This window comes from Paramisgurnus dabryanus, chromosome 15 (assembly GCF_030506205.2).
Source record: "Paramisgurnus dabryanus chromosome 15, PD_genome_1.1, whole genome shotgun sequence".
NCBI classification, from domain to species: domain Eukaryota; kingdom Metazoa; phylum Chordata; class Actinopteri; order Cypriniformes; family Cobitidae; genus Paramisgurnus; species Paramisgurnus dabryanus.
In genome coordinates, this window is record NC_133351.1 from 12,491,164 (window position 1) to 12,518,913 (window position 27,750).

The 27,750-nt window shown below is 38.6% G+C and overlaps 1 protein-coding gene across 3 annotated transcripts in view; it reads left to right on the plus strand.

The window, feature by feature from the left end:
• Positions 1–27,750, plus strand: part of ncam2 (neural cell adhesion molecule 2) — a 267,126-nt gene that overhangs the window by 150,048 nt on the left and 89,328 nt on the right. For all 3 annotated transcript variants that reach the window (XM_065251962.2, XM_065251960.2, XM_065251961.2), the window contains exon 2: positions 26,138–26,212. In XM_065251962.2, the coding sequence (XP_065108034.1) occupies positions 26,138–26,212 (75 nt within the window). The remainder of the gene's footprint in view (positions 1–26,137; positions 26,213–27,750) is intronic.

Consider the following 27,750-nt stretch of genomic DNA (forward strand, 5'->3'; position numbering starts at 1 on the left):
GGAAAGCGGGGCCCGGAAATTTTTTTTCAAATAGCAACATGACCCAGCTTTCAGCGATCCAGTCAAATCTCGATGGACAAATTCAAGTCCCACCCTAATTTTTTTCTAATTTCAGAAGCTATTTCACTCAGATATACGTCACGACGGGAAATTAAGACAATTGCCACTTTAGTTTCTTTTTGACTTCAAGATACAAAAATTGTGGTGCTGTCAATTGTTTTTTAGAAATATCTGGTTTAATTCTGATTTTAGTAAGCAGTTTTAGACATATCTTTCTTCTAGTGGCGGCTGGTGACTTCATTTGTCGAGGGCGCTCGATGCGAAGTTCATTCACAACTTGTATGTAGCCCGTCATGTGTCTAGCTTGTTTTTTGTGAGCGTCTTTTTTATCATAAATGGTTTTGACGCGCGTGCAGCAGGCACTTATTTTGACAAACACGTGATGCACATGGTTCACATGACGCAACAAACACATATTTTGAAAACACAAGCAACACACATGACATTCCGAACACTTATTTTGAATTTGCACACCTCGGACGAGCAGTCACGAGCCGCCACTGCTGTCCATCCCCCTTTTAAGTAGATAGGACTTTAATATTGCATGACTGAAATAGCTTCCTAAAGGTGCTGCAGCCATGGCCGCCAATTGGCGTGACATCCCTAAAGGGACTTTGCTAAAGAGCGTAATTCGTATTAAGCAACCAAGGAAGGTTACTTAAAGTAAACGTATGCTGCATATCATACAGTATTTCAATTAGTTTTGTAAAATGTTCGTTTCTTGGGATTAAGTGTTCAATGGCAGCTGAGTCGTGTTTGAAGGGGCCGTAATAAACGGGTGCCCAGAAACTGTCACTACAAAGTAACACAGTCTCCTTCACCACAGGGTCAAAGCCTTCAATTACTGCTCAATAATAGGGCAAGTAAACCTGCAATTCTCTGAGTGTGGGAGGGCTGAGCAATGTGATGAGGTTACAAAAGTGCAACCGGGCAGATTAAAATGTGGCTGCGTCAGTGCAAAGTTGCCTTCACCTTGCTGCCTCTCGCTGTCCCTTCTGTTGCAAGATCATCCAGAGCCTAATGGAGAGAAAGGGTGTAATAAGGATTAGAGCAGCAAAGTAACTGCTTGATGTTTGGATGTAAGACTTTGCTTTAAACATTGCTGTTTTTATTTTTATTTTTTTTTATTTTTTTGCTGTTATCTCACAATATCACATTCCTTTAGTGAAACTATTGGTTTAATCTACAAAAGGAGCAGGAGATTAATTTGGTATGCGTTTGCATTGTGATCAAGACCTCTTCATTAGCATAAACCCTGCAGGCTCCTTAGATATTGCTGGAGATGGGTGAAAAACTTAGACAGAAAGCCCTTTGTAGATAAAGAGAAAATTCTGCCATCATTCTGGTCGGTAATATGAATGACTGTGAATTACAGAGCTACGTGTAAAAGTACAGAAATACACTCTCAGATTCGTTTTTGCTAATAAGTTAAATTTGATTGTAAGCCAATCATCCTTCTAGTGTTAGTGAGGCTGCTTTTTAATTTTTTGATAGAACACAAGTCCTAGAATACTTGGTACCTTCATGATAAAAACAAACAGGACTGAAGAAAAAGCTTAAGGATCAGTCATAAATCTTGGCCACTCCATGTCAATTAATAGAATGCGAGTCAAGTTACACTTCAAATACATTTTACAAAGATGGTTTTGTTATTTTATTTTTTTATCACAATGATGTATGTTTAAGTGTTTGTTTTCCACATTAGGTTTTAGTTGTCTAACATTAGTTTCCTGTTGGATGTAAGCGGTACGATATAGGTAAGCAGGTTTAAAGGGATATTCCACTTTCTTAAAAGAAAAATCCAGATAATTTACTCACCACCATGTCATCCAAAATGTTGATGTCTTTCTTTGTTCAGTCGAGAAGAATTTTTTTTTTTTTTTTTTTGAGGAAAACATTGCAGGATTTTTCTCATTTTAATGGACTTTAATAGAGCCCAACATTTAATACTTAACTCAACACTTAACGTTTTTTTTTAACGGAGTTTCAAAGGACTATAAACGATCCCAAACGAGGCATAAGGGTCTTATCTAGCGAAACGATTGTCATTTTTGACAAGAAAAAAAATGCTCTTTTAAACCACAACTTTTCATCTAGGTCCGGTCCAGCGTGACCTAACGTAAATGCGTAGTGACGTAAGGAGGTCACGTGTTACATATATAAAACGCACATTTGCGGACCATTGTAAACAATAAACTGACACAAAGACATTAATTAGTATCATTTGACATACAACAACGTAGGAACGATCCTCTTTCAACACACTTGTAAACACTGGGGAGGAGTTTCACGTTCGTCCTCTGTGATCTCTTGACATCATGACGTATTGCGTGGGGTCACGCTGACGCATCACGACCGGATCTAGATGAAAAGTTGTGGTTTAAAAGAGCATATTTTTTATTTTTCTTGTTAATACTGTGTTGTTACCATAATTTATCAAAATTATTTATTGTTGAAACTCATAGAGGGTGAGTAAATGATAATAAAACTTTCAGTTTGGTTTCCCTTTAAAGTAGATTTTTGCAGAGGACATTTTCATACACCTTATAAGACTAGAATTGCATTAAGCTGCACATGCACAAAAATAGTAAAAAAGCCTAGCAGGTTGCAAACTCAGCTCTTGCTATTGTCAACTAGCAGCCTTTTTGACAGGTGCCTTCGGTAGTTTTATAAATCATTTTTTCTCCACAGTTTACTCTCGCTCCCATTTTGTACCCCGTAGGAGCAGCTGTTCAGCTAAAGTGACATTCAGAGACGGTGTACTCCACCTCACTGCCGCTTTGCCTCATAATTATCTCTGTTTGTTGCTAAGCATGGAAGCAGAAATCCTTGTCGCCCCTGGCTCAGTACAGTTAAACTTTTGCTCATCTCCACCTCTTACAATTTCAAACATCTAATGCACCTCGAGTCACTTCACATTGGTGGGTTGACCAAGAGCCCACTTATGGATCAAACTGATTTTCATTCATGATAAAATGCAACACAGTGTAACATAATGTTGATTACTGCTTCTCTCGGTCTGACTCAGCGTTTTTGTGTATTTAGATGGCCAACCTCGGTGGAGCTATTTGTTATCATGTCATACATAACAGAGAAGGGAAGTCTGGGTTCATTGTACCGGCCCAGACTTGGCACGGCTCTGCTGATAAGGCACATTTTCATTAAATTCAAAATCGATTCAGTTATTATTAAACCTCTTTTCATTTATTCTCTCCTATTCCTCAGTACTGGCAGCGCACATCCCATCCCTGCGATGATCAATGCATTTGGGTAGAGTGTATAGTCGCAGGAGGGCGAAACAGGTTAACAGCTTGAATTTAAGGAAGCAAATGCTGGCATTTAAAGGGGTTCTGGCTAGAGGCGATACAGCTACGGCCAAATATTGTGAGATGTAGGGTTTATGGTTCAGATTAGGATGAAAACAACGGTTATGGCTACATAGGATACAGCTATGGCCTAAATCCTGTGAAATTTTGGGTTTAGGGTAGGTTTGGGGGTGGGATTATGATGAAAGCAGCACTCATCCGGCGAGATTCCATGAGATTTTGTTTGTAGCTGTATCCCTTCTAGCCACAACCATTTAAAGGAGGTGTACTTTAAGTTGACAATTGGCTATTCATTGTAAGTGTCTGGGTTGTAATAAGGTGATGGTTTCTAATCGAAATGAAAGACTTTTAGAGAATGTCATTGATTTAAAGATGTGCAGAAGCGTAAGGGGAGAACTTGATATAGAGGTTGCCATGAATAATTGACGCCTGTGCTGTTAAATGCCTTGGGAAGTTGCGCTTATTAAACATGATGTGTTGTGTGATATCACAAGAGACCTGTATTTGGGTTGTATTAAAAATGCATGCTTTTTTGCTAAGTGGGTACAATTCTTTTTTGCGAGGAAAGTCTGAGACTTATCTATTATTGAGGCTTTGCTTGGCATGTTAGACAACTTCTTGCCTTTCACAGAAGAGATTTGCTTTGACCTTATCTGTGAACAGACCTTACTTTTTTAACCAACACACTTTCTATCTTGTTGTCTCACCTTTCATGTTTGTTCACAGTTTGCTTGCTGTCTTTCCCTTGCTTTTACTGTGCCAAAAGGTTTGGTGTTTTTTGCTGCTTAAACTCTCCAAGACCCGCCCACTTACCCCATAGTCATTTGACTGACATGTAAACTGATCAATCACAGCTTTGCTTGTTTTACTTTTGTGTTGTGTTTAGGGGCATGCCATCAAAAATATTAACCCACAATCATACATTGATGTGACACAGTGAAATAGAGGATAGCATAAAGAAATGTACAGTACAGTACCGTAAACAAAATGTGTATTACGTTACTTGTGGTATTAAGTCAATCAGATTTTTGCTTACTAGATAGAAGTATTTTTCAGTTTTGTCTACAATACGCAAGTCGGCTTCGCTGTTGTTGACACTGGTCCTCCGTGTTTAATTCATGTATATTTTAATTTTTTACTTTCCATAAACAATTTCCCACAGGTTGTGGTACATAATTCAGAATGATGAAGAGGGACAGGGGTGGCCACAGGGAATGAGTCTGTTGTCATTATTAATTACCCATCGGTGAGAATAGTTGCTTTCACAGCCCATAATTATTAGCCAGGGACACTATGGGGTGTAATTATGTCATAAACATGAGGTCTTATCAACACTACTCTCTCATGGTGCTTTATATTCCCCTGCCAGGCATTGTATTAATGTTCTGTCACAGCTGGCTTATTTGTGTAGTTTGCCTAAATGTTTGTGCAATGCTTAGGGAATGTTGAGGCAGCACCGTGAGGGATCATCTCTTGTTGTACTTGTTCTGCATACGCCGACAGCAGGAAGACAATTCCTCAGTCCACAAAACTGCGTTCCAATGTAGCTGTGTATATTCAGCTTTGGTAACCAACTGTACATATTTGCAATTATGTATAAGTAAAAACTGAAGTCACGTCACTAGGCGGCCATCTTTGCAATGCCTCTGGGCAGTTATTTCAGTCATGAAAGACTAAAGTCCTAAAGTCCAGATATCTCTAAAATTGCGTGCTAAAATCACAATTAACTCTTTCACCGCCAGCGTTTTTAAAAAAAAGTTGCCAGCCAGCGCCAGCGTTTTTCATGATTTCCCCCAAAGTTTAATGCCTTCCAGAAAATGTTCTTCTTTAAATATATAAACATACAATATACCAAATGAAAGAACAGACCCTCTGCTTTCAAAAAAAAAACAAAAAACGTTTCATCCTACCTTCAGTGGTTCTTTTGCAATCAGTTTTTGAATATGGGTAGGTTTCTGCAAAAACACCACATTTTGAGCAAAAAGCAGAGATAATTCCATTTTTGTGACGGACTTTTCATAGAGATCCCATTCAGAGCGATCTTTAAACAGACACGGACATGCAGCCGCTTGCCATAGGGCAATACTTCCGGGTTTAAAAAGTTGCGGAACCTGGTGGATAATAGCGGTATTGCGGAAAGACGGAAAATCTCGTCATTGGCGGGGAAGCGTTTTCTCTTAATTGACGAGATATCTCGTCAATTAAGCAACATATGTCTAACATAACGTTAAAGCTCAAGTTGCGTGAATTTTTTTTCTAAGTAGTTTTAGCTACAGCTCATACACAAAGATTGGCAAGTTCATCACGTGATGTAAAAAACACAAGTCCCAGGCACTCAATCAAAAATACCAAAAGGAGAAGGAATAAATAAAAAGCCTTTATTAAGTGTGGCTTACATTCTATAAAATCCAAACGCCAACATGTTTTGCCCTAAAGAAGACCACTTGCTGGTCGAAACATGTTGGCGTTTGGATTTTTCCCTACCCCAAGAGCACCTATCACACAAATTCTACCTGAGCGCCGAGTTGAACCGTTTCATAGTTCATCACGTGATGTATAGAGCTTCATCCCCTGGAGAATCGGCAGACTTTATCGATTAAAGGTCACGTTCTTCCTGATTCCATTTTTCAAACTTTTATGTTGCTGTTAGAGCATAAATAATACCTGAAAAATCATAAAGCTCAAAGTTCACTGCCAGGCGATATATTTTCTTTAACAGAAGTCCCCTTTCAAAGCCAACAGCGAATGGCCGGTTATGACTACAGCCCTCAACTTACAGATTAAATGACGCCAATAAACAGTTTTTTGACTAAACTCCACCCACAGGAATATGTCAGTCACCAGCTTTGGCTCAAACAGCTCTGCTAAGCTAAGCTGCTGTCGAATCACAACATACTAAACAAACTACACAATCAGATCTCGTTACGTATTTCTGAAGGAGGGACTTCATAGAACAAGAAAGACATCAGCCCGTTTTTAGGACAGTGAAAACAGCGGTATACAAATAAGTAAATTGTGTGAAATATACCGCATTTTTTACACGTGAAACATGAACACATGTTATACTGCGCACTGTAAACACAATCAAAGCTTCAAAAACACAGAAAGAACGGGAGCTTTAATGATTGGTTCTTTTGACTGAAAGGCTGGAGTTACAAAATAAAATTAGACCGAATCGAACCGTGGCCTTAAAAATCGAAAAATGTAATCGAATCGAGGATTTAGAGAATCGTGACACCCCTAGTTCTGACATTACTTTTTTTGTTACATTTGTGACCATGCAAGTCCTAGGAATCAGTCAGTGTAAATATGAAAGCTTTGATTCTCACAACACAATGTGAGCTGCATGGACATTCTTTTATCTAACACGCTTTTTGTCAGCGCAGCATTGATCTTGCCAGCAACGGCAAGGCCGACTGATGCTTGGCATATTGTAAGTCATTTTAATAAGGTGCGTGTCAACTCGCCAACTAAAATCCTAACCCCTAATCCTGGGTGAACAGTCGACTCATAATAATGAGCATTGCACCTACAGAAGGCAAACATTACTACATGCATAACTGGCCTGTTGCCACCGCATAACGCTAGTCTTTCATGCTGCTGGAATACTGGATACTTTGATCCATGACTCCCTAATTCTCTCCCATACTCCTCCTTTATTAAACCACCACAACCACACCTGTTCTGGGGGTTTCACGGCACACTTGGATTTCCCAAGGGATCTGTTATAAATAGGTTTTCTTTCGGAAAGCTGTACCTGATAATGTGAAGATCTAAAGTAGCTCTCCGTGACTCACTGTTTTGCCTCTCTGCATGCTATAAATGTGTTTCCACCTGATCGAAACACATGTCAGAAGTGAGATCTGCCTGTCTGCCTCGTGATTCAGTGCAGACCCTCCACTTGGCTTAGTTTCCTGACTCGATGTGGACTGAGAGACGGTAAATAAAAGAGGAGGTGTCGCGCCGGAGATAACGTAGGTTTTACTGCTAATATCCGTCTCGGGAGGGAGGCTGGAGCGGTTAATAAAAGAGAGGAATGAAACTGTCAGGGTATCTCAGTGCTGTTGGTGGATCTGCAGCCGTCTCTCCTTCAGCTTCTGTACTCGTATATTATTTGTGATCTCATGAGCAGCCAAAGGCCATTTGGTTCTGCTGGTCATAGGCATTAAAATCAACTATTCATGCATCACATCTACATGCATGATCTAAAATGTTTCCTTGTTTAAATGCATATTTGGAAATAACTGATACCTTTATAAAATATGCATGAAATGCTACACAAACACACAAGATGATGACTGCCATCATAGCAGTGCAGGAGAAAGACATAAACCATGATTTAAATTTTACATGGTGTGGTTCATCGCATGACCAGTTTAATGTTGCTCACTTGGTTGGACATAAACTCGTGAAATAAATTAATCATTGCTAATTTTGCTTCCTGTATGCACATGTGCATGTTTTTGGACAACCCCGTAGTTTCTTAATTTTTATATCATACATCACTTTAATGTAGTTCCAGCATACTGACAGAAAATTATCTGGAAAGGCATTTTTCCACCCGTGAGGAAAAGATAGATGGACCCGACCTTGCGCGTCACGCGCCGTTGTGCATCAGCGTTCTGGAGCGCCGTCAGACTCATGTGAGCCTCTCTTCTTCACTCCTCTCTCTCTCTATTAGCCTGATGGATTGTCCGTTCGTCCTGAACGCTGGCCCAAAACCGCACATGCATCGCACAAGCCAAGGATCCATTTACAGCTTCAAAGTCTATTTAGGGCGTTGAGTCTTTTCAGTCATTCACCGCCATAGTAGATTGGGTATGGGGTTAAAGAGGCATTTTGTAACAGTATGGTGTATTATTCTGTCAAGTAGTCCTTTAGCACGATAAGTGACACTTACGCTGGTGTGACTATAATAACGTCTAGACTGTCTTTAAAAGAGTGGTTTTTGAGAGACCATTTTCTTGCCATAGAGGTAATAGATGTATTGATGTGTTAATCTGAGAATATTTCTCTTCTCTGTAGTTTCCTCACTGAGTTTTATTTTAAGACTTTTGTATGTCAGAGTCTACCATTGCTCCAATATGTTTGTTTTACTACCATTCAGGAATTATATGATACTGACATAGATCATAGATCATAACTCCCACACATGGCTCTAGCTATTATTTTGGGCCCTCTTGTTTTATGCTGCATTGGGATCCTTATCTGCTTTTATAAATGATGTCTTAAAAGACTGTGCAGGCAGTTTTTTATTTACCGTTTTCAACATAAAATCATCCTGAATAATGTAAAGAACATTATGTGAAAATAACAACTTGATGGGCTCTATCACACCCGGTGCAATGCGTGACGCAAGTGTCTTTTACTAGTTTTAACCCGTTGCAATTATCATTTTCACATTTGGCGCCACGTTGTTTAAATAGCAAATGTATTTGTGCCCAATTTTGCAACCATGGGCGTTCTGGTGTGAAAACGAGGTGTGTTCAGGCGCATTGTTGGCTTTGCTATTTCTGAGGCAACAAAAATAGACGCCATTGACCAACTAAAACCTGGTCCAAAGTCAACGATGCAATATTGTTTTTGTTATTGAAAGAGCGTGTTAGTAAAATGCGCCTATAAACGGGACGACAACGCGAGTTTGCTTATCACACACATGGATGGGCAGCAGCACAAAAACGCTTTTATTGTATATGATGATTGTATACCCGTGGATATGCTGAGATGAGAAACATTTTTAAGTAATGCTTTTAAAAAACCCATGGCACTGTCCGAGTGCTGAAACAGCTCTCCGCACATATGTAAATACTCTACTTCTTGTTTGTTACAAATAAAAAAATTTTAGAGTACAAACCTTTTCTTGCATATTTACAAATTATTTTATGAGATTACAATGATTATGTAGGATATCATTACATTTACAGCAATTAAAAGTCTGCTATTTTTACTTCTATAACTGAAAGAAAACGGCTTTTAAAGGTTTTAATCCAAAAAACAACAATTTCAATAAAAATGAAAACAACACAATTATTTAACATTAATCTTAAACTGGTGTCTTCTTCCTCCTTTTAAAAGGGGATCAAAGCTGAGACTCTCATTGGTTTATTGCATTTTACGCCCAAAACACACCCATTACTCATTACGAGAATAGGAATAACACTTTTAGGTCGTGCGCTTGGCGCACAAACCATTTTTCCCGTCAAAAGTGGAAGCGGACACGCCCATTTAGAACGTGCGCCATGCGCTTTAGACCAGTGGTTCTCAAACTGGGGGGCCAGGTGACATTTTATAAAATACATTAATTTATCATGAATTCTGTGTAATTAAACCTAAAAAAATAAGGCTACTAACCAACAGCACTACTTTGTATAAATTAATGTTTTGTTTAATTAAAATTTTAAGTTTTATAACTGGTTTTTGTTGTAAATTTTATTTGGGGGGCTGCAAAGCAATGCGCCGTACACAAGGGGGGCCGCATGCAAAAAAAGTTTGAGAACCACTGCTTTAGACCATGCGCTTAGATCGTTAAAATAGGGCCCTATATCTTTGACAATGATTTATAATATTGCCATTTCAAATTAATGTAAAATGAATTAATTAAATCAAATCAAATTCATCACAATGCTCTGATCTCTATACTTTAATCTTTTTATTTTCTTGTTTTTTGTATATCTGCCCTTTGATTATTTTTGTGTGAGTGTCTTTACTGCTATCTTAATCATTTTGCCTTTCGCATCTTACGTTTCTATATAAATACTGTATTATGTATACTGTGCATAGATAAAAAGGTATCCTTGGGGAAGTATAGGAAATTCAGTGTCAGATTAATTTTATATGATAATTTCCATATTTAGCATGTTATTTATTTGTTTAAGCAGCTCATGCAACATTGGCAACAGTAAACATATATTTTTCATGTAATTTTGACTCTCTAGGAGTGTGCTGGAGTGGTAAACCCAGCTGCCTTTATTTTATGTGGCCTATAATTTATCTTGTCTGTGTTTTTGTTCATGCATTGTGGTCCTACACTGCATCTAATCTCCTGGCAGATTTTCATTTTTTCCATGCCAAAATATGGCATTCCATGTAAAGCAGATGTTTAAATGTTTTATTTCGAAAGGGCATAGGGGTAACATGGTAATACATCATGTGATCTATGGATACATTTTTACATACAGTATGACATTAAAAAAACAATTATTATACTTTATCCTACATAAATTCTATTGGACTTATTATGGGCCCCATGCGCACATGAGCCCCTAAAATCTCCAGTTCCCACCTTTTACCCCATTGTTTACCTCATTACCCCAACAACAGCCTTGCATGTACACTATTCAAAACTGTCGCTGCTTTAAATTTTTAAGCATGAAGTTTAAGCATGAAGTTTGCAACAAGTTTTGACTTGTGATAAGTTGAAAACTTATAAAAACAAGTTGAAATTGTTCAACTTAATTTGTTAAGTTAAAGTAGCATAAAAATATATGTTCACTTGACATCATTTCATACACACTGTATGAACACACAGTTATGTCAGTAGTTTCTAAAAAACGTTTTTCTGCTTGATTTTACCCTGTAGCTATATGTTGTTTAGGTATTTTATCATGCATATTTAATACTTTAAATGTACTGTATTTGCATTAAGATTGATGTAGTTGAATACTCATATGCTTCTCAGTTTTGTTGGATCATAACAAAAGAAGCAGCTGTTGCAGTCTCCTGACAGCCCCCCCACTTCATTGCGATTTTCTGGGACACCCGAGTCCCTGTTTTTCTCGCTGAGATGCATCCTCACACGGCTTATATTTGATCATGCAGTTTGATCGGCAGCATACTGTGCTTTCATTTCCTCAGTCTTTTTTATTTTCTGCCTAGTTAACTCATGACTTGGAAACCATCGCCTGCTTTTGAGATTTTGATGAAACCAGTAAAAGCAGAATCAGGGCAATAATGGTCGAATTTTGTGCACACAACCCCTAAGCTGTCCGCAGTGATGAGCTGAGGATTATATTAAATCCTCAAGATTATGAGGAAGGAGTAAGCAACATCTCCATCAACAGTCTCGCTGGTTGGTCTCATAAAAACATCTAGAAGCCATTCCATCGCCTATAAATACCACAATATCTTTCCACACTATTATAAGCTCTGGACACATCCCAGATTGGCGAGTACTTTCACGGTCTTTGCTACAGTTGCTGGGCAGGTGTTTTCAGGTGGAGATACAGTATTGTGATCAAACAAACACCTTTCTTTGTGTGGAGGGAAATGCGGGCCTAGCAGCACAGAATCAATAAAGTGCTGAAAATGAGTTTGTGTTTTTTTATTCGGCTTAGGTCACTCCTATTGTGAGCTGCACTGAGAGGGTAATTATGCCTCTAAGATAACAGTGTGTATATTTTATTTCATATCACGTTTGAATGTTGATACATCTCTCATGGGATGATGTCCGAGATGTCCTTCAAAAGTCACAAAGGGTTCCTTCAAATCTGAAAAGAGAGATAAACATCCGTCTATTCATCTTTTTGTCTGTAATTATATCTGTCTGTCTACAGTCTGTCTGTAAGTTTATTCTCAAGAGATGGTGCAATTCCCACCAACGCTTGTATTTGTTCACACATTTATTATATTCGAAAAGGTTACCGCTGATATTCAAACATTCAAAAGGTTACAGATATTCAGAAAATCATATTTTTCCACTTCTGGCCCAAAGCACTAAAGACATCACACCTATATAATATAAGGGACCACCATGCGACCTCCCCTCGCCCAAATATGTTGATTATTGATTAAAAGTATTGATTTAATACTCTTTAGTACATGTTTTAGACGTTGTTTAAATTGCCACCATCAGTTCAAAAAACTGCCATTTTAAGGGACAGTTTGCCCCAAAATGAAAATCTTATCATAAATCGCTTACCCCCGTGACGTTTTCAAACACGTTAGTCCTTTTAATGTCTTCTGAATACATTTTTAGATTTTTCTAGATGCCAAGCAACGAGAGGTCACGTTCTGCTTGTGAACAAAATTGTTCTTGTCGCTTCATAATATTCTGATTGAACCACTTTTTGGCGATGTCTTTCGTTCTTATCTGGGCTTCAATAGTGTTTGTGGAATAGCAGTGTACGGGACAGACACAAGCCTCCCAGTTTTCATCAAAACTATCTAAAAATGTATTCCGAAAACAAATAAAGGACTTATGGGTTGGGAACGACATGGGGGCAGTGGCGGCTCGTGACTGCTCTTCTAAGGGGCGCAAATTCAAAATAAGTGTTCGGAGTGTCATGGGTGTTGCTTATGTTTTCAAAATATGTGTTTGTTGAGTCATGCACTGTCAAAATTAAAGGTACAAAGCTGTCCCCTTAAAAAAGGTCCTAATATGTACCATTTAGGTACAAATATCTATCTTTAGGGTACCTTTTTGAAAGGGTACTGCCCCAGTGACAACATTTGTACCTTTATTACTGAAAGTGTGTGAACCATGTGCCTCACGTGTTTTGTAAGGGATAATGTAGAGGCAGCCGGTAGTTATTGGGAAATAAGCCCCGACAGTGTGATCAGGACCCGACGCGAAGCGGAGGGTCTTGTATCACACTGAAGGGGCTTATTTCCCAATAACTACCGGCTGCCTCTACATTATCCCACTTATTACACGGCTACCTGCCACATAAGAAAAAAACTGGACATGAATATGAATTTGAAACATTTTATTGGCATATTTGTTTTAAATTAACATTTTTATCCTTCCGCGAAACTTTGCACAGATGCATAAAATGATCGTAATACCTTATTAAGATCCTCTGCTTCATACTTGTCTCCATTTTTTCTCTTTTAGCCAGTCTTTGAGAAGTTTTAATGCCCATTCTGTATTTTTTTGTGTGTTGGCTTCGTAGCTGTCATGCTCTATTTTGTCAAGTTCAGTCTCAGTAAGCTCTCTGTGTCTTGTCGTGGTTGTCGAGTGTTTGTCACAAGATGGCGCCAAACAGACAGTAATCTTTATTGATCTTTATTGGCGCGGAGCGATTTTACTCGTGAAAGTAGTCCGGCTATGCGTTATTATTTTGGAGCGGTTATTATTTGAAAAGAACGAACCTGCAAATGTCTCAACTGACCAATCAGAATCAAGCATTCCAGAGAGCCGTGTAATAAGTCAAAATAAGTGCCTGCTGCACATGCGTCAAAACCGTTTATGATAAAAGAGACGCTCACATTCAAAAAATACAAGCAAGACACTCCCTTAACAGTAAACTCTGCTTGCACATGAGATTATGCGAGTATCTGGCAAACGTGAGTGTCTCTTTAATCGTAAACGCTTTAGACGCGTTTGAAGCAGTCACTTATTTTTACAAGACATGTGATGCACACAGGATCTTTCAATGCGGAGAACACATATTTTGAAATTACGAACCACACACATGATGGGCTACATACATGTTGTGACGAACTTTTCACTGTGCGTGCGCCCTCAAATAAAGAAGTCACCGTGCATTTATCTTTGACATGTTATATTAATTTAGTTGACTAGTGGTATACACTGATAAAAAAAATAATGGCATTACTCAAAACACTTACAGTACTTTGTCATATTAAGAACACTGTCATTGCTGCTGTCATCCTTGGGATGTTGTCGCTGAACTTTTTTGACAGCGATCAGCTGTAAAATGTTTTGGTCCTCCTTGATTTTCGTTGACAAATAATGGAAAGTTTTTCATAAGATCCCCTGGGCTCAATGTGTTAGCATGACAGAAGCTTGATGATGTCATGTGAGAACAAGCAACAGCCAGCATTTTTCTTTCGCCCGAGTGCCTCTCACGTAAATTATTAGATTTTGATGGCTTACGTTTCTTCCCCACCACAGAAAACTACCACAGGTTTATCAATGCTATCAAAATTAGTATTTTGTTTTTGTCTCTTTGTTGATCACGAAGTACAAAGTAGATGAGGAAAACTACGATTCTGTATTCAAAGCGCCACCATTACTGTTTACAATGCATAGAATGGTGCGCTGTGATTTGTTGAGTGGATTTATTGCATTCTGCAGAGGAGGAAGACTGGCGTTTGTTTCGGTTTGGAAAAAAGATGACAGATTAACAGGGCAGATATCGGAATTTCCGTAAAATTAAGAATTTACTTTTTAAAACTGACCTGATACAATACTGATTTTGGTGGTAACTTTTTTTTTAAATGCCATTTATTGCATTTTGGAACCAAACTCTTCATATATAGACATTAAAACTAATATTTCTCTTTAAACTCTGTTGCCTCATCCTGATGCACCAGAGGAGCAAACACAAAACCTTTGTCTCACCATCTGGACCCTTTCACTGGCTGTAAGACATCTCTGCATGAATGCTGTAATCAGATCCTAATGTCCCCATGTAGCACCAGACAAGTAATAAGGAGGCTTTGGCTGGCATACACTAGCTCTGCTTGAGCTTCAGAAACACTTTGCCATGTGTAAACGCCTTGCCATAAGATTAATATTTAGCACAAGAAAATCAATTATCCCACACAAACAAATGCAGGCCAGCAAGTACATGCAGGTATTATCTTTCATTGGGTGTCAACACTGGAGCCGTTTAAACTTTCATACTTTGTATGAAAGCAGACGTCTTTGTCTGTAAAATCATTATGTTTTTAATGTCTGACACCTTGATCACTGTTTTAAAAATCAATGTTGTGTTAATAGTAACTTTAATTATCATATTATTAATGGATTTTGAAATTATTACAAGATTATTACAAGATAATTTTAACTCCTGTAATTTATTATTTATTAAAAATAGCTCACATGAAAAATACTGTAGTATATTTTAATATTTACTATAGTAAACTAAACTGCCTATATACTAGTAGCATTATTGTATAGTATTATAGAACAGTATGTACCACAGTTTATCAATTCACTATAGTTGATATTGCAATACTTTAGTATCCCAGTAGCTCAGTGGTACATCACTCCATTAACAGCATAAAAGGTTGTGGGTTAGATCCTGGAGAGTGCACATGATGATAAAGTGTATACATTGTAATGCACTCCAAGTTACTTTGGATAAAAGTGTCTGCCAGATGCATAAATGTGATGTAATATTAATGTAAAGTACAGCAGCCTATACATTATCAAAGTGTAGTAATTACTATAATATACTACAGCAAAGCGTAATTATTGCGAGTAACTGTAGTAAATACTTACGTTTGGTACAGTATTGTATTTTTCATATGTGAGAAACCTAGACCTTGACATCACATCCTATTGGCCGAACACACAGTGGTGACTTCTCCAGTAATTCTCCATGTTAAAAATATAGCGTGACTGCACCTGCATGCATTTGATGAGTTGATAAACATCTGTTGAACTTTCAATTTCATTAATGACCTAACTGAAACAGGAATAACACACTAATGGAGTTTTCCACACTTAAGCCGAGTTGATCCTTTCCATAATGATGACCTCATCTCTGCTCATGACCCTTCCTTAGCTGACTTCAAAGCATGAGCTTCTCTGATTGGCCGACAGTTTGGACTGAAATCAAACCGTGGCAATCAGCGCACACAAAAACAAACATTCCTTGTAACCCGAACCTGCGGTCTGCGTTCCATCCAATCAGTGTCCGGGATGATTGGCATCGCATTCGTTCCCCTAGTAGCCTTGTTTGACTCCCCGGCCCACAAATCACGTGGTGACAGCGCAGGATCTACTGACTTTGTCGTACTGTACATCACAGGCTGCATGAGGGCACAATCAATCAGCTTCATTATCCTCCCCCTGCTCAGAGGAGGGCGGCCATTTTAACTGCACTGATTATGCTAATCTGGTGACAGGGGACCACCCACGTTTGATGTAGTGGCTTATTAATATTTACTGACAGTATTTCAGCATGGGGGAACGTGTCACATAGCAATGAATCTGTTGGGAGGGTTGATACGTTGCTGCTGTGTTTACACCCTTTCCTTTGTGATGTTCTACAAACTGTTCAATTACCGCTACAAAGAGGAAAGCAGACGCACGTTTATTTCTTTATCAGTTAGTCAGGAGTCTGATTGCGGGGTCTGGAGGGCTCTCATGGGCTCTGCTGTATGAGCAGGCAATATGGCCGCGTAATTAATTGGAACAAAATATGATGCATGCGATATGACGACATGCGATTATTTAACCACAAAAGGCTGCAATTTAATTAAACATACAGGAGTCTGCTTGCACTGTGGGCAAAGACGCAGCCCCCTTTACTCTTTGTAGAGAACTACACATACTGCAAGCAAATGTGATGTTCATACGATTTTTCAGTCATGTTAGTTTTTTATAGCTCATTTGGTAGGGCGTGGGTCATAGGCGGGGTTTGGCGTTAGTGATTGGGGGGCACCTACTGGCAAACAAGAGTACTGCAAAACTTGAGATTAGCGAGAGAGTGCGTTTCATGGTTTTAAAATATGAGTTAAATTAATTTAAACTCTCTTAGCCTTAAAGGTAGGGTAACAGATTTGATCCTGAAACATTTTTAGTTATGCTGGTTAAAAGTCTCCTCACATCCTGATAGCAATCACTGTGTTAAGTTGTTTAAATGTATTTGTAAAAATTGATGTCATCTGTGAAAGGCGTAGGACCAAAAAATGTTCAACAAATCATAGATTTCGGTCCGAACGGACGTTTCCTTTTATGTCCCTCATACGTAAGCGTAATTTGAATTCCCACCGCGCAGCGAGTCCACGCAGATACCATACGTCATCGGCGCGTTCACATGCGCTCTGTCTGTAAACAGCGAGAACAGCAAACTTTTCTGCTGAATTGACAACCTACACAGGAGCAACAAAACTAAATGCATCTTTTATAACAACAACAGCAAAAACTGCCTGGATCATCAAGAGCAAAAACCCAAATTAACATCGATAAATTTACTGCTTTACCGCGAGATGCAAACAGCTACAGGAGGCAAAGGGTCTGAAAGGGTCGTTGCACTGTTTATTTTGGTAAGGTAGGTACGCGATATGTTTGTATTGAGATGGATTCAGATATTCTACTTTGATGAAACATTGTGTTGCTTATGAAATTTGTGTTCGTTTACGGATTAGCATAACGATATAGTTACTACGTCTACACAACCGAACGTGTGCTTAAACTAATTCTGATGTAAACCAGTTGTTTATGTTGGTTATTTTGGAAGTGTTATTCACTTTGTACTGCAAAGTTTTCTCACTGGTGAATGAGACATGAGATGTGACCGTCTGATCTGTGCGTGTTCATGTGTTTGGAAAGAGGCGTGACTTTGGAGAGCGATTTGACTTGAGGGTGGGATCGGGATTTCATTGCTAGGCGGCTACCGTTAGCATTTTTCAAAATGTGTTACCCTACCTTTAAAGGGACACTCCACGTTTTTTGAAAATATGCTTATTTTCCAGCTCCCTTTTCCGTTCTGGAATCCATTCAGCTGATCTCTGGTTCTGGTGGTATAATTTCTAGCATAGCTTAGCATAATTCATTAAATCGGATTAGACCATTAGCATCGTGCTCAAAAATGAAGAGTTTTGATATTTTTATTATTTGAAACTTGACTTTTCTGTGGTTACATCGTGTACTAAGACAGACGGAAAATTTAAAGTTGCGATTTTCTAGGTTGTTATGGCTAGGAACTGAACTCTAATGCATGCATAATAATCAAGGACTTTGCTGCCGTACCATGGGTGCAGCAGACTCGATGATATTATGCAGCGCCCGAAAGAGTCCCCTTGGAAACATTCAAGAGCTGGGGACTACTTTCGGGCACTGTGTAATATAATTGCCCTGCTGCACCCATGGTACGGCAGCAAAGTTCTTGATTCTTACAATGTAATGAGAGTATACTGTAACTCCTAACCATATCTGCCTAGAAAATCACAACTTTAAATTTTCTGTCATTCTTAGTACACAGTGTAACTAAACAAAAGTCATGTTTTAAATAGGAATAATATTGAAACTCTTTGGTTATCTTTGAGCGCGATGCTAATGGTTTAACCAGATTCAATGAATTATGCTAAGCTATGCTAAAAGTGGTAACGCCAGAACTGGAGATCGGCTGAATGGATTCCAAAATGGTAAAACTCAATTGTTTAACTCCAGGGGAGCTGGAAAATTAGCATCTTTTTTTAATGGAGTGTCCCTTTAAAGGGACATTCTACTTTTTTGAAAATATGCTAACTTTCCATGATGTTACGTGGCAGCCGAAAATAACTTTCAGTGGCAGGGGACTATTTTCCTGCAGCCATGTTACATCAGCAAAGTCCTTGATTATTACGCCAGAATGGTATAGTTCGAACCAAATCTGCCTAGAAAATCGCAATCGTGTCCCCTGGCTCTAGTCTGAGGGGCAGTGCCCCCCCCAAAAAACCCTGCCTACAGTATGTTGTTGTGGGTTGGATTCCCAGGGAACATGCATGCTAAAAAATGTATAGCTTGAATGCACTGCTAGTCGCTTTGGATGAAAGCATCTGCCAGATCCATAAATGTAAATGTAATGGAATGTGAAAATGGTCTCAGAATAAGAGACAGGAGCTAAAGCGGATGAAAAGGTCTCTTTTAAGTTCAGGTGAATACAGTGCTTATGCACAGAGAATTGGGTTATGTTTCTTTTCATTAAGTTTTAGGTCATCAAGGGCAAGCCTTTTACACTAGTTTTACTGTAGTTTTTTATGGTTATGTTAAAGAGAACAAATCTGGACACCCTGTTCAACAAGAAAGCATATGATGCTTAGCAGCAACAAATAGAGCCTTTGAAGCACGGCACTTCTCATGTTATTGCTTTCCTCTGACAAATCGCTTTGCTTTTGTTAGTCGCTTTGAATAAAAGCTTAAATTTTACTGTGAAAATGGATGTTTGAAATGAATATCATATTGCAAAATCACAATGTGGGTCAGTATCATCACAATATGATTTTTGCTGCCATGTTGGGCAGCAGAGTGAGTTGTGCCCATGGATGTGAAGGGGATAAAGGAATGTATCATGTTGACAGGTTTCATTTTTGTGCAGGGTTGAAACGATAGACTGCCAGTGGGGTGTGAGAAAGAAGATTGAGGAGTGAAAAGAGAAATGTATTTATTTGTGTCAGTGCTACACAAGCGTGGTGAGCATTTCTCACTATTTGTTTGGGGCTGACAAATAGCACAGGCCTTCTGGCACAAACTGACTGACGGCATTGAAGACAGTGATAGACATCAACAGTGTGTCAACAGAGGAGCCGGCTTAAGTCAATCTGGGCTCTTGGGGAAAAAAACGCTGGAAAGAATTACTCTGTGGCCATTAAATGTAGAGATTTTACCCTAAAAATATTTTGACTCGTAAGTAAGCATCGTGCTGTACTTTTCTGCAGGCACCAAGCTTTTAAGAAAAAGTGTTTGAAAAAGTAATGGGGGCCATTTGCCCCAGTACAGCTTTATGTCTAGCAACGCCCCTGGTTTACAAATCAATTCACGCCGACACGTGACTCACTACGTCGAGCTCCTGGGACGTTTAAGTTTCTCTTCTCATGTTTAGTCTTCTGTCAGATAAATATCACACCGAGAAGAAAAGCAGCTATCATCACAGAATGTAAGAAGCGATGTCTTCGAATTTAATTAACACAGCGGGGAGAACGAAAACAATTAACATTTCCAACACGTGTCTCTATTTCACATAATCTCATCTGAAACGAGAGTAAACATTACCCATCATGCAGCTGTCAGACGTTGTTTGTGAAGTAGAAGGCAAATGCATTAAATTCAGACCATTTTTATAATTCTGCCTCGCAAAACTGTCAATAAAGTGTAACAAATGGAAAAAATAATGGATTTGAAGTTAATGGAGGGTCATGGCTTGTCTGAATAAGCACATTTTGGCAATATGCAGCATGGATGATTTTATCGTGCAATGCGGGTTTAGGGGGTTATTTTACATAAGGGAAGCACTTAACAGGCATTCAAAACTAGATTTATCGCAATATTTGCTTCCATATTCCATTTAGGCAATGAGCAGATAAGACTTTTCCACTACTGTACAGAAAATGCAATGAATTCAACTTATTCACGTCTCCCTTATTTAAGAAGGTCAGCCAGGGTCAAGTCAGTTCCTCCATGATAATAAATTGTGACAGACTAGACAGACTGCATTTCTGCACAATGAACTCTTAACCTTCAAACCCCAGCAGTTTCCTCCAAGAGATGAAGTTCACAAATCTCCTTTGGCTTTATTTATGGCAGTTTCTCAAGAGCTTGACCCCACCGCTTGCATCTATTTTGGTGACTTTCGGAGCATAATTAAATAGCACCTTGGAATTGCTCGTCCCTGGACCACTTTACTAGTCCCTCCGGTAGGTGTTCAACCAGCTTTGCTTGGTTGGTCTTGGTTATCAGTAGTCTACACCTTGATCATTTCCCTTTCCCTGAGAGAGATGTAAGCAGGCAGGGAGGACAGAAACAGATCTTTCGGTAGTTATTACGGTGACATTTCAGGTACAGGGAATGCACAGGAAAGTGACAGGTGGAACCGAGCGGCCTATGTAGCCATTCTCTCTCTCTAGCACTTATTTAGCACTCGGGCAGAATCCAGTATTAATGTATGTCAGAGGCTTTGCAAATACTGTATACCATCTTGTAGCAAATTTAGAAAAGGTGGACAGGGTTAGACTATGAAGGGAAAGGCTACCACTTAAAGAGGAAGCCTGATTGAACATTACAAAACAAATGTATTTTATGCTAAGTGAATGAAGTCGGAAAAAAATGATTGATGTTTACCAAGTGTCAACAAGTGAATTTCAGAGGCCCCATTGACTTCCATAGTATTATTTATGGAAGTCAATGGGGCCTCTAAACAGTCTGGTTACAAACATTCCTCAACATATCACTATCAGCACAAAGAAATGTATACAGGTTTGTAACAACAAGAGAGTGAGTAATTGATGACATTTTCATTTTTGGGTGAACTATTCCTTTAAAATATCAAGCGATTATTTTTAACCAACCACTCATTATGAATGGAAATTACATATTTATGTATTAAAGAGACATTCCACTTATTTAAAAAAAAAAAAATGCTAATTTTCCAGCTCCCTAGAGTTAAATATTTGATTTTTATCGTTTTGGAATCCATTCATCTGATCTCCGGGTCTGGTGCTGACACTTTTAGCCTAGCTTAGTATAATCCATTGAATCTGATTAGACCATTAGCATCGTGCTAAAAAAATAACCAAAGAGTTTCAATATTTTTCCTATTTAAAACTTGACTCTTCTGTAGTTACATCATGTACTAAAACTGGCGGAAAATTAAAAGTTGCGATTTTCTAGGCTGATATGGCTAGGAACTATACTCTCATTCTGGCGTAATAATCAAGGACGTTGCTGCTGTAAAATGGCTGCAGCAGGCGTAGTGATATTACGCACTGCCCGAAAATAGGCCCCTTGTTTACTTTCAATAGTGAATGAGAGTATAGTTCCTAGCCATATCTGTCTAGAAAATCACTACTTTTAATTTTCTGTCGGTCTTAGTACACGATGTAACTACAGAAGAGTCAAGTTTGATATGGTAAAAATATCAAAACTCTTTGGTTGTTTTTTGTGCAATTCTAATCAGAGATCAGCTGAATAGATTCCAAAACTGGAAAAATCTAAATGTTTAACTCTAGGGGAGCTAGAAAATGTGCATATTTTCCTAAAAAGTGGAGTGTCCCTTAAATACATATGTTCAATGCTAATGAACAGCCTGTTTGTTTCAGTATTTAAAACACACACATGCATGGTTGCCATGGTTAATGGAAGACGTTTATTATATCAAACTGTATATTATATCCCCTTCTCTTTTTAACATGGCCTTACTCTGTGACTATTACAGATATCAAGGTTATATTTTTACAGAATGTTCTTTACATTATGCATGATAATTTTATTTAGAAAACAGGTCAAAGAGTTCAAATTCTGAGTATAGGGTACCATACTTGTATGTGTGATTTGGTTTGACTGATTCATTGTATGGATATGATTCCAAAGATTTGTGATTCATCTCCATAGTGATAGGCAGTGTAAAGGTCCACAGTGGATGGATAAGTGGCTGATGTAGAGCAGTTCAGCCTGAGGGCTTTATACTGCTGCCTGCTTAATTACCGTTAACTCCCTTCGTCCACACAGCACACTTTGTTCAGAATGGCAAACACACCACGAAATTACAGTAAAGCTGTTATGTCTGTGCCTAAGGCCTCCATTGATTTCAATGTTTTTCATGGGTAATTATAACTAAGGTTTGTAGCTTTAGCACCTTGCACTATGTTTTTAGGTTTCATTTACAGAATATTTTTTTGTACCATTTTGTACTGAAATTTTTTAGCATTTTGGCACAACTTTTGTTTTTCGCATCTAATTGCTTTGGCACCTCATCTTGCAACTCCCGCATTTCTCCAATTTCTGTCTATGTATCACAGAGCCGTGTGCTACTGCTGCCAAAACACGTACTGTGTCGCATGAAATAGATCTGAAAATGTGAAAAATTTGGAATCCTACCTTTTTGTGCTGTGACATTAGGGTCCTTTTTATGACCGTTGTGAAAAAACTGTTCATTTTTGGTCCAGTGACTGTTGATTGAGGTTTAATCAGAAAGCCTAGCCTTAAACAGGTAAACGTATTTGACAAAAGCATCTACTGGATGCCATTTAAATGTGCATTGTGTAACTTTTAGAAGAATCTCTTGACAGGAATGCAATATAATATACATAACTATATTATTAGTGTGGTGTATAAAGATCTTACATAATGAACTGATTTGTTTTTATTACCTTAGAATGAGCCTTTTTATCTTCACACACCATGGACCCCTTTACATGGAAGTCACCGCCATGTTTCTACAGTAGCGGATTTAAGAGAGGAACTATTTTATATTGTGGAATAGCACTTTTGGGAGTACTTCGCCTAAAAAATCCGCTCCCCTTCCCCCTCTCATAATGGGAGAGGGAGAGTGTTACTGCGCCGAATTGAAGTACTCCTAAAAGTGCTGTTCCGCCATACAATATAGTTCCTCTTGTAAATCCGCTTAGAAAAGCGCTACGTTTTATTTTGTGCCACCATACTTGCTCGTATAACTATTCGTCTTAAATAGGAAAAACTTTGATGTGTTTGGTCGTTTTTATCTTCATACACCGTGGACCCCTTTACATGGAAGTCACCGCTATGTTTTTACAGTAGCCCTAAACGGACAAACTGCTTACAGAGCGCATTTTGTTCCTACTGTACGTTGTATCAGAAGATGACATAGTTGTCCTGTGACAGCTCCATAGCTTCTCATTGCATTTCGAAATTGAGGTTGGTTGCAATTTGCAATCTCACCACCAGATGCCGCTAAAAACTCACATTACACCTTTAAGTTTTTTTTGTATTTCTGTGTGTGTACAAACAGATGTTTGTATCTATCAATTATTAAGCAACCCAGGCTCAATCGTCTAATGTACCTCTGTCTACATTTCTGCACAACCTAAAATACGTTGCTAGATATCGTTGTTTGTTTTTTTTGTCTGCTTTGACACAGGATCTTTAAAGGTTTCGGTATTTGTGAAAGGGCACCTATGGTCCGATTTACGTTTTTACATTTCCTTTGGTGTGTAAGTGTATTAGTAAATGTTAACTATATGCAAAAGGTACAAACCCCAAAGTAACGATGACGCAAGTGATCGTCTCCAGCGTAAATCTCTTTTCTTGGACTACAACAAACTCACAGATTGTCGGCCACAGTTTACTTCCTTGGATTGGTGATGTAGACAAGACCGACATTATCATAATTCCTCCCGCTTCGGACTCACAGCCTGTAAGTTAACTCCTGTTAGCATTGCATTGTGAGCGAATCTTTTAAACGTGGTAAGGAGCGTCACTTTTCTGGCTGATGTCAAAGGTATTCAGGCCAATCACAACGTACAGATTAGCTGGCCAATCAGGAACACAGAGCTTTGTATTATCTGCTTTATAACTTTGAATGGACCCACATTAAAAAACAAAACCTGCACCTAAACATGCACCTCCTGTGCCCCTAGTGGACACACTAAGCGCAATATGCAGCGTTATGTACCTGGAACAATATATTTTAGGTTATGCAGAAATGTAGGCAGTATTACGTCACTCCAATGAGCCTGTATAGGAATTATTCATTTTCTTTAGTATTTAAAATTTCTTGAGGTAAATTTGGCTTAAAACACACGCAAGTCTGTTTCAGCAGTGCAGGTCTGATTAAATATCGTACACAGAGTTCTTTCATCAGTACGATGTGTTTTATCAACGTGATATCTCAATAATCTGATCATGGGCATGGCTGGTAAATGCTAGACACAATGCACAATAGGCCTTTTTAAGACACCTGTAGAATAACATTTTTAATTATTTTACATTAGTGCTGTCATTTTGTTCATTAGCTCATGACACCAAATATGTCATACTGTTTGAAGAGTACAATAAGTGAGAAAAAAGTTAACGAGAAGGCAATTGGTTTTCTTTTTTTTAAAAGTAGTCTTTTGAAGTAATTATATTCTGGTTGCTATGGGCAGCAGCTTACGTACCCTCAGACTCCAGTCTCCATCCAGATGACTAACTCTAGCCCTACTGTGCTGTAATTAATCATTACGCCAGATGCCTGTTCTTCCCCCCATGAGTTTCGTCTGTGTGTGTGTTTTCTTTGGAAATGTAAAATGTGCATCTGTGTGCCCGCTTTGCTCTTGACTGCTCCATGCTGATGTGTGAAAATCTCAAGCTTCTTGGATGAACATCGACAGCAGAAGATCTCGCATTCGTGTTCGCTCACCCTCCAGGTTTCTTGTTCGTATCCGTTCTGCTGCCCTCACCTGATCCACAGACCATTTTTAACAAGGAAGCCCCCCATCTCCCACTGTCTTCTCCATATGATTGGCTCAGCAGGTAGAGGAACATGTGACTGAGCTGATTTAATGCATCAGTGCAGAATTGGGAATCTCAAACCAGATGCTGAAGTGATGCTTAGCAATGAGAAGACACTTTAGAGTCTGACATCACTAGACAGTTGTGACATGTCTGGTGTTTCAATGCAATGTCTTATTGTACATACCACGCAGTTTAACCAGGTGTACCATTAGTATTTATGTTCAGCTATTGTATTACTTCACGTTTAAACTATTTAAAAGCGATATTTGTCTATGATTGAATGATTTAGCATAATGACCAACACCAGATGCCTTGTGTAGTCAGGTGCCCGTTATGCATTTTAAAAAGCAGGTGCAATTATGTTTTTCCCAGCAAAGCGTATTTCTTGCATAGTTTACAACCTAGCTACCAGAAATTAAACGTTTCCTTATCTTATAAGATGGAGAAATGCATAAGTCTGAGTTTAATAACTGCTTTTGTAAACCAGGTGATAAAACCACACACGAAGACCGACGCTATCAACTTGGTAATTTATTGTTAGCGCATTCCCCCCAAAAATGAAATGCAATGCAAGATCAGTCCAAGTATGAGAATAAAGGAAATACAGATCAAAGCTTTGTCTGTTTTGTGTCCTTTTCTTTTCTTAGAGTTTTTTCACAGGTGCTAGATGTTCCAGGCTGGCTAGCCTGATTGAAGTGATTGGAAGGGAGGGGGTTATAGAAGTCTCCCTGTACCCTCTCATCTCTTCTGCTTGCAAAGATTTTTTTGTGCTGCCTGTGGTTTGGTGTGATTTCTGTGGAAGGAACATGTGAAGCGCTCTTGTTGTACCTGCAGTCCGTGTACCGAATTTCTATATACCCCCCTCTTATCTCTGTCTTTTGTTTTTTAGGTGTCCTCCAGGTGTCAATCTCGCTAAAAAAGGTGGAGCTCAGCGTTGGAGAGTCCAAGTTCTTCACATGCACAGGTCAGTAGGAGGTGACAAACAACTCTTATACTGTAGCTGGAAAGTTCAAGTTCCAAGTTAAAAATCAATCCAGTGCATTAACCAGACCATTTCTGGTTTCTCAAAGAACCATTCATACCTTTTTTTATAATCTAAAGAAAGTTTTTCACTACAAAGATACTTTTTTTTACTTTTTTTAAGAGGTGTGAGTGGGGCACAAACTATTGTAACGCGAGGTTAATTGTAACACGACTACTTTTCATATTTATACAGGGCCGAGCAATCTGTGCTTTTGGTTTTCTCTTACTGTCAGAAGATGATATCTTGGGAATTTTTGTTAAGATATTGAATAGTTTTTTTGTTTTTGTTTTTTGAGGCATGGGAGAAATTTTTTATTTCTTAGTTGGGTGTGTAAGTCACCAAATCCAACCGTATATTATTTTAATCACTGTTTTGTTACCTAAAACATAACTTTTTAAAACATGCAGCAATTCTTAAAGGAATAGTCTATCCATTTTCCATATTAAACTATGTTATTACCTTAACTAAGAAGAGTTGATACATACCTCTATCATCTTAGTGCGTGCACGTAAGCGCTGGGGCGCGCTGCGACACTTCGATAGCATTTAGCTTAGCCCCATTCATTCAATGGTACCAAACAGACATAAAGTTAGAAGTGACCAAACACATCCACGTTTTTCCTATTTAAGACGAGTAGTTATACGAGCAAGTATGGTGGTACAAAATAAAACGTAGTGCTTTTCTAAGCGGATTTAAAAGAGGAACTATATTTTATGGCGGAATAGCACTTTTGGGAGTACTTCGACTCGCTTGAAAAAACCCGCTCCCCTTCCCCCTCTCTTAATGGGAGAGGGAGAGTGTTACTGCGCCGAGTCAAAGTACTCCCAAAAGTGCTGTTCCGCCATACAATATAGTTCCTCTTTTAAATCAAACATGATCCTTTGCTCGAATATCATCTGTGTCTTTACTCGTAAACTCGAGCGTTGAGAACTTTGTTTGTGTGCACAGAGTTTACTAAAAAGAAGGTTTTGATCAACTGACTTTGGTTGTTTTGGCGTCCGCTCACCGCCATCTTCTCAGTCAAGATGTATCGATCTCCGAATGCGACGTAAGGAGGGAGGAGAGTAAAGATGGATAGCTCCTAAAGCATAGTTTATTTAATTCGTTGTTTGTCATAAGTGAAAAACATTATTGACCTTCTAGTTGAAAAAGGAGACAGACATAAAGGATTCTTTATCCGTAAAAATCATAGAGGATGATAAATCCATAAAACGTAGCAAGCTAGCCAATGCTTGTCAGTAGCCTACTGGTACTCGGTAGGTACTCAAGATGGCGGCAGGCAACTGGAATGAAGTAAAAGGTCACATGACTGATATTCATAAATACAATGATAATGAAATGAAAACAATGTAAATACTATTAATCAAAATGATATCATTTTTGTCTTAATTGTGCAAACCTTTCAAAAAAATCTATTTATATGCACTGATGCACAATACAAAGATAGTTAGATGAAGGATCATGGATGGATGAATGTG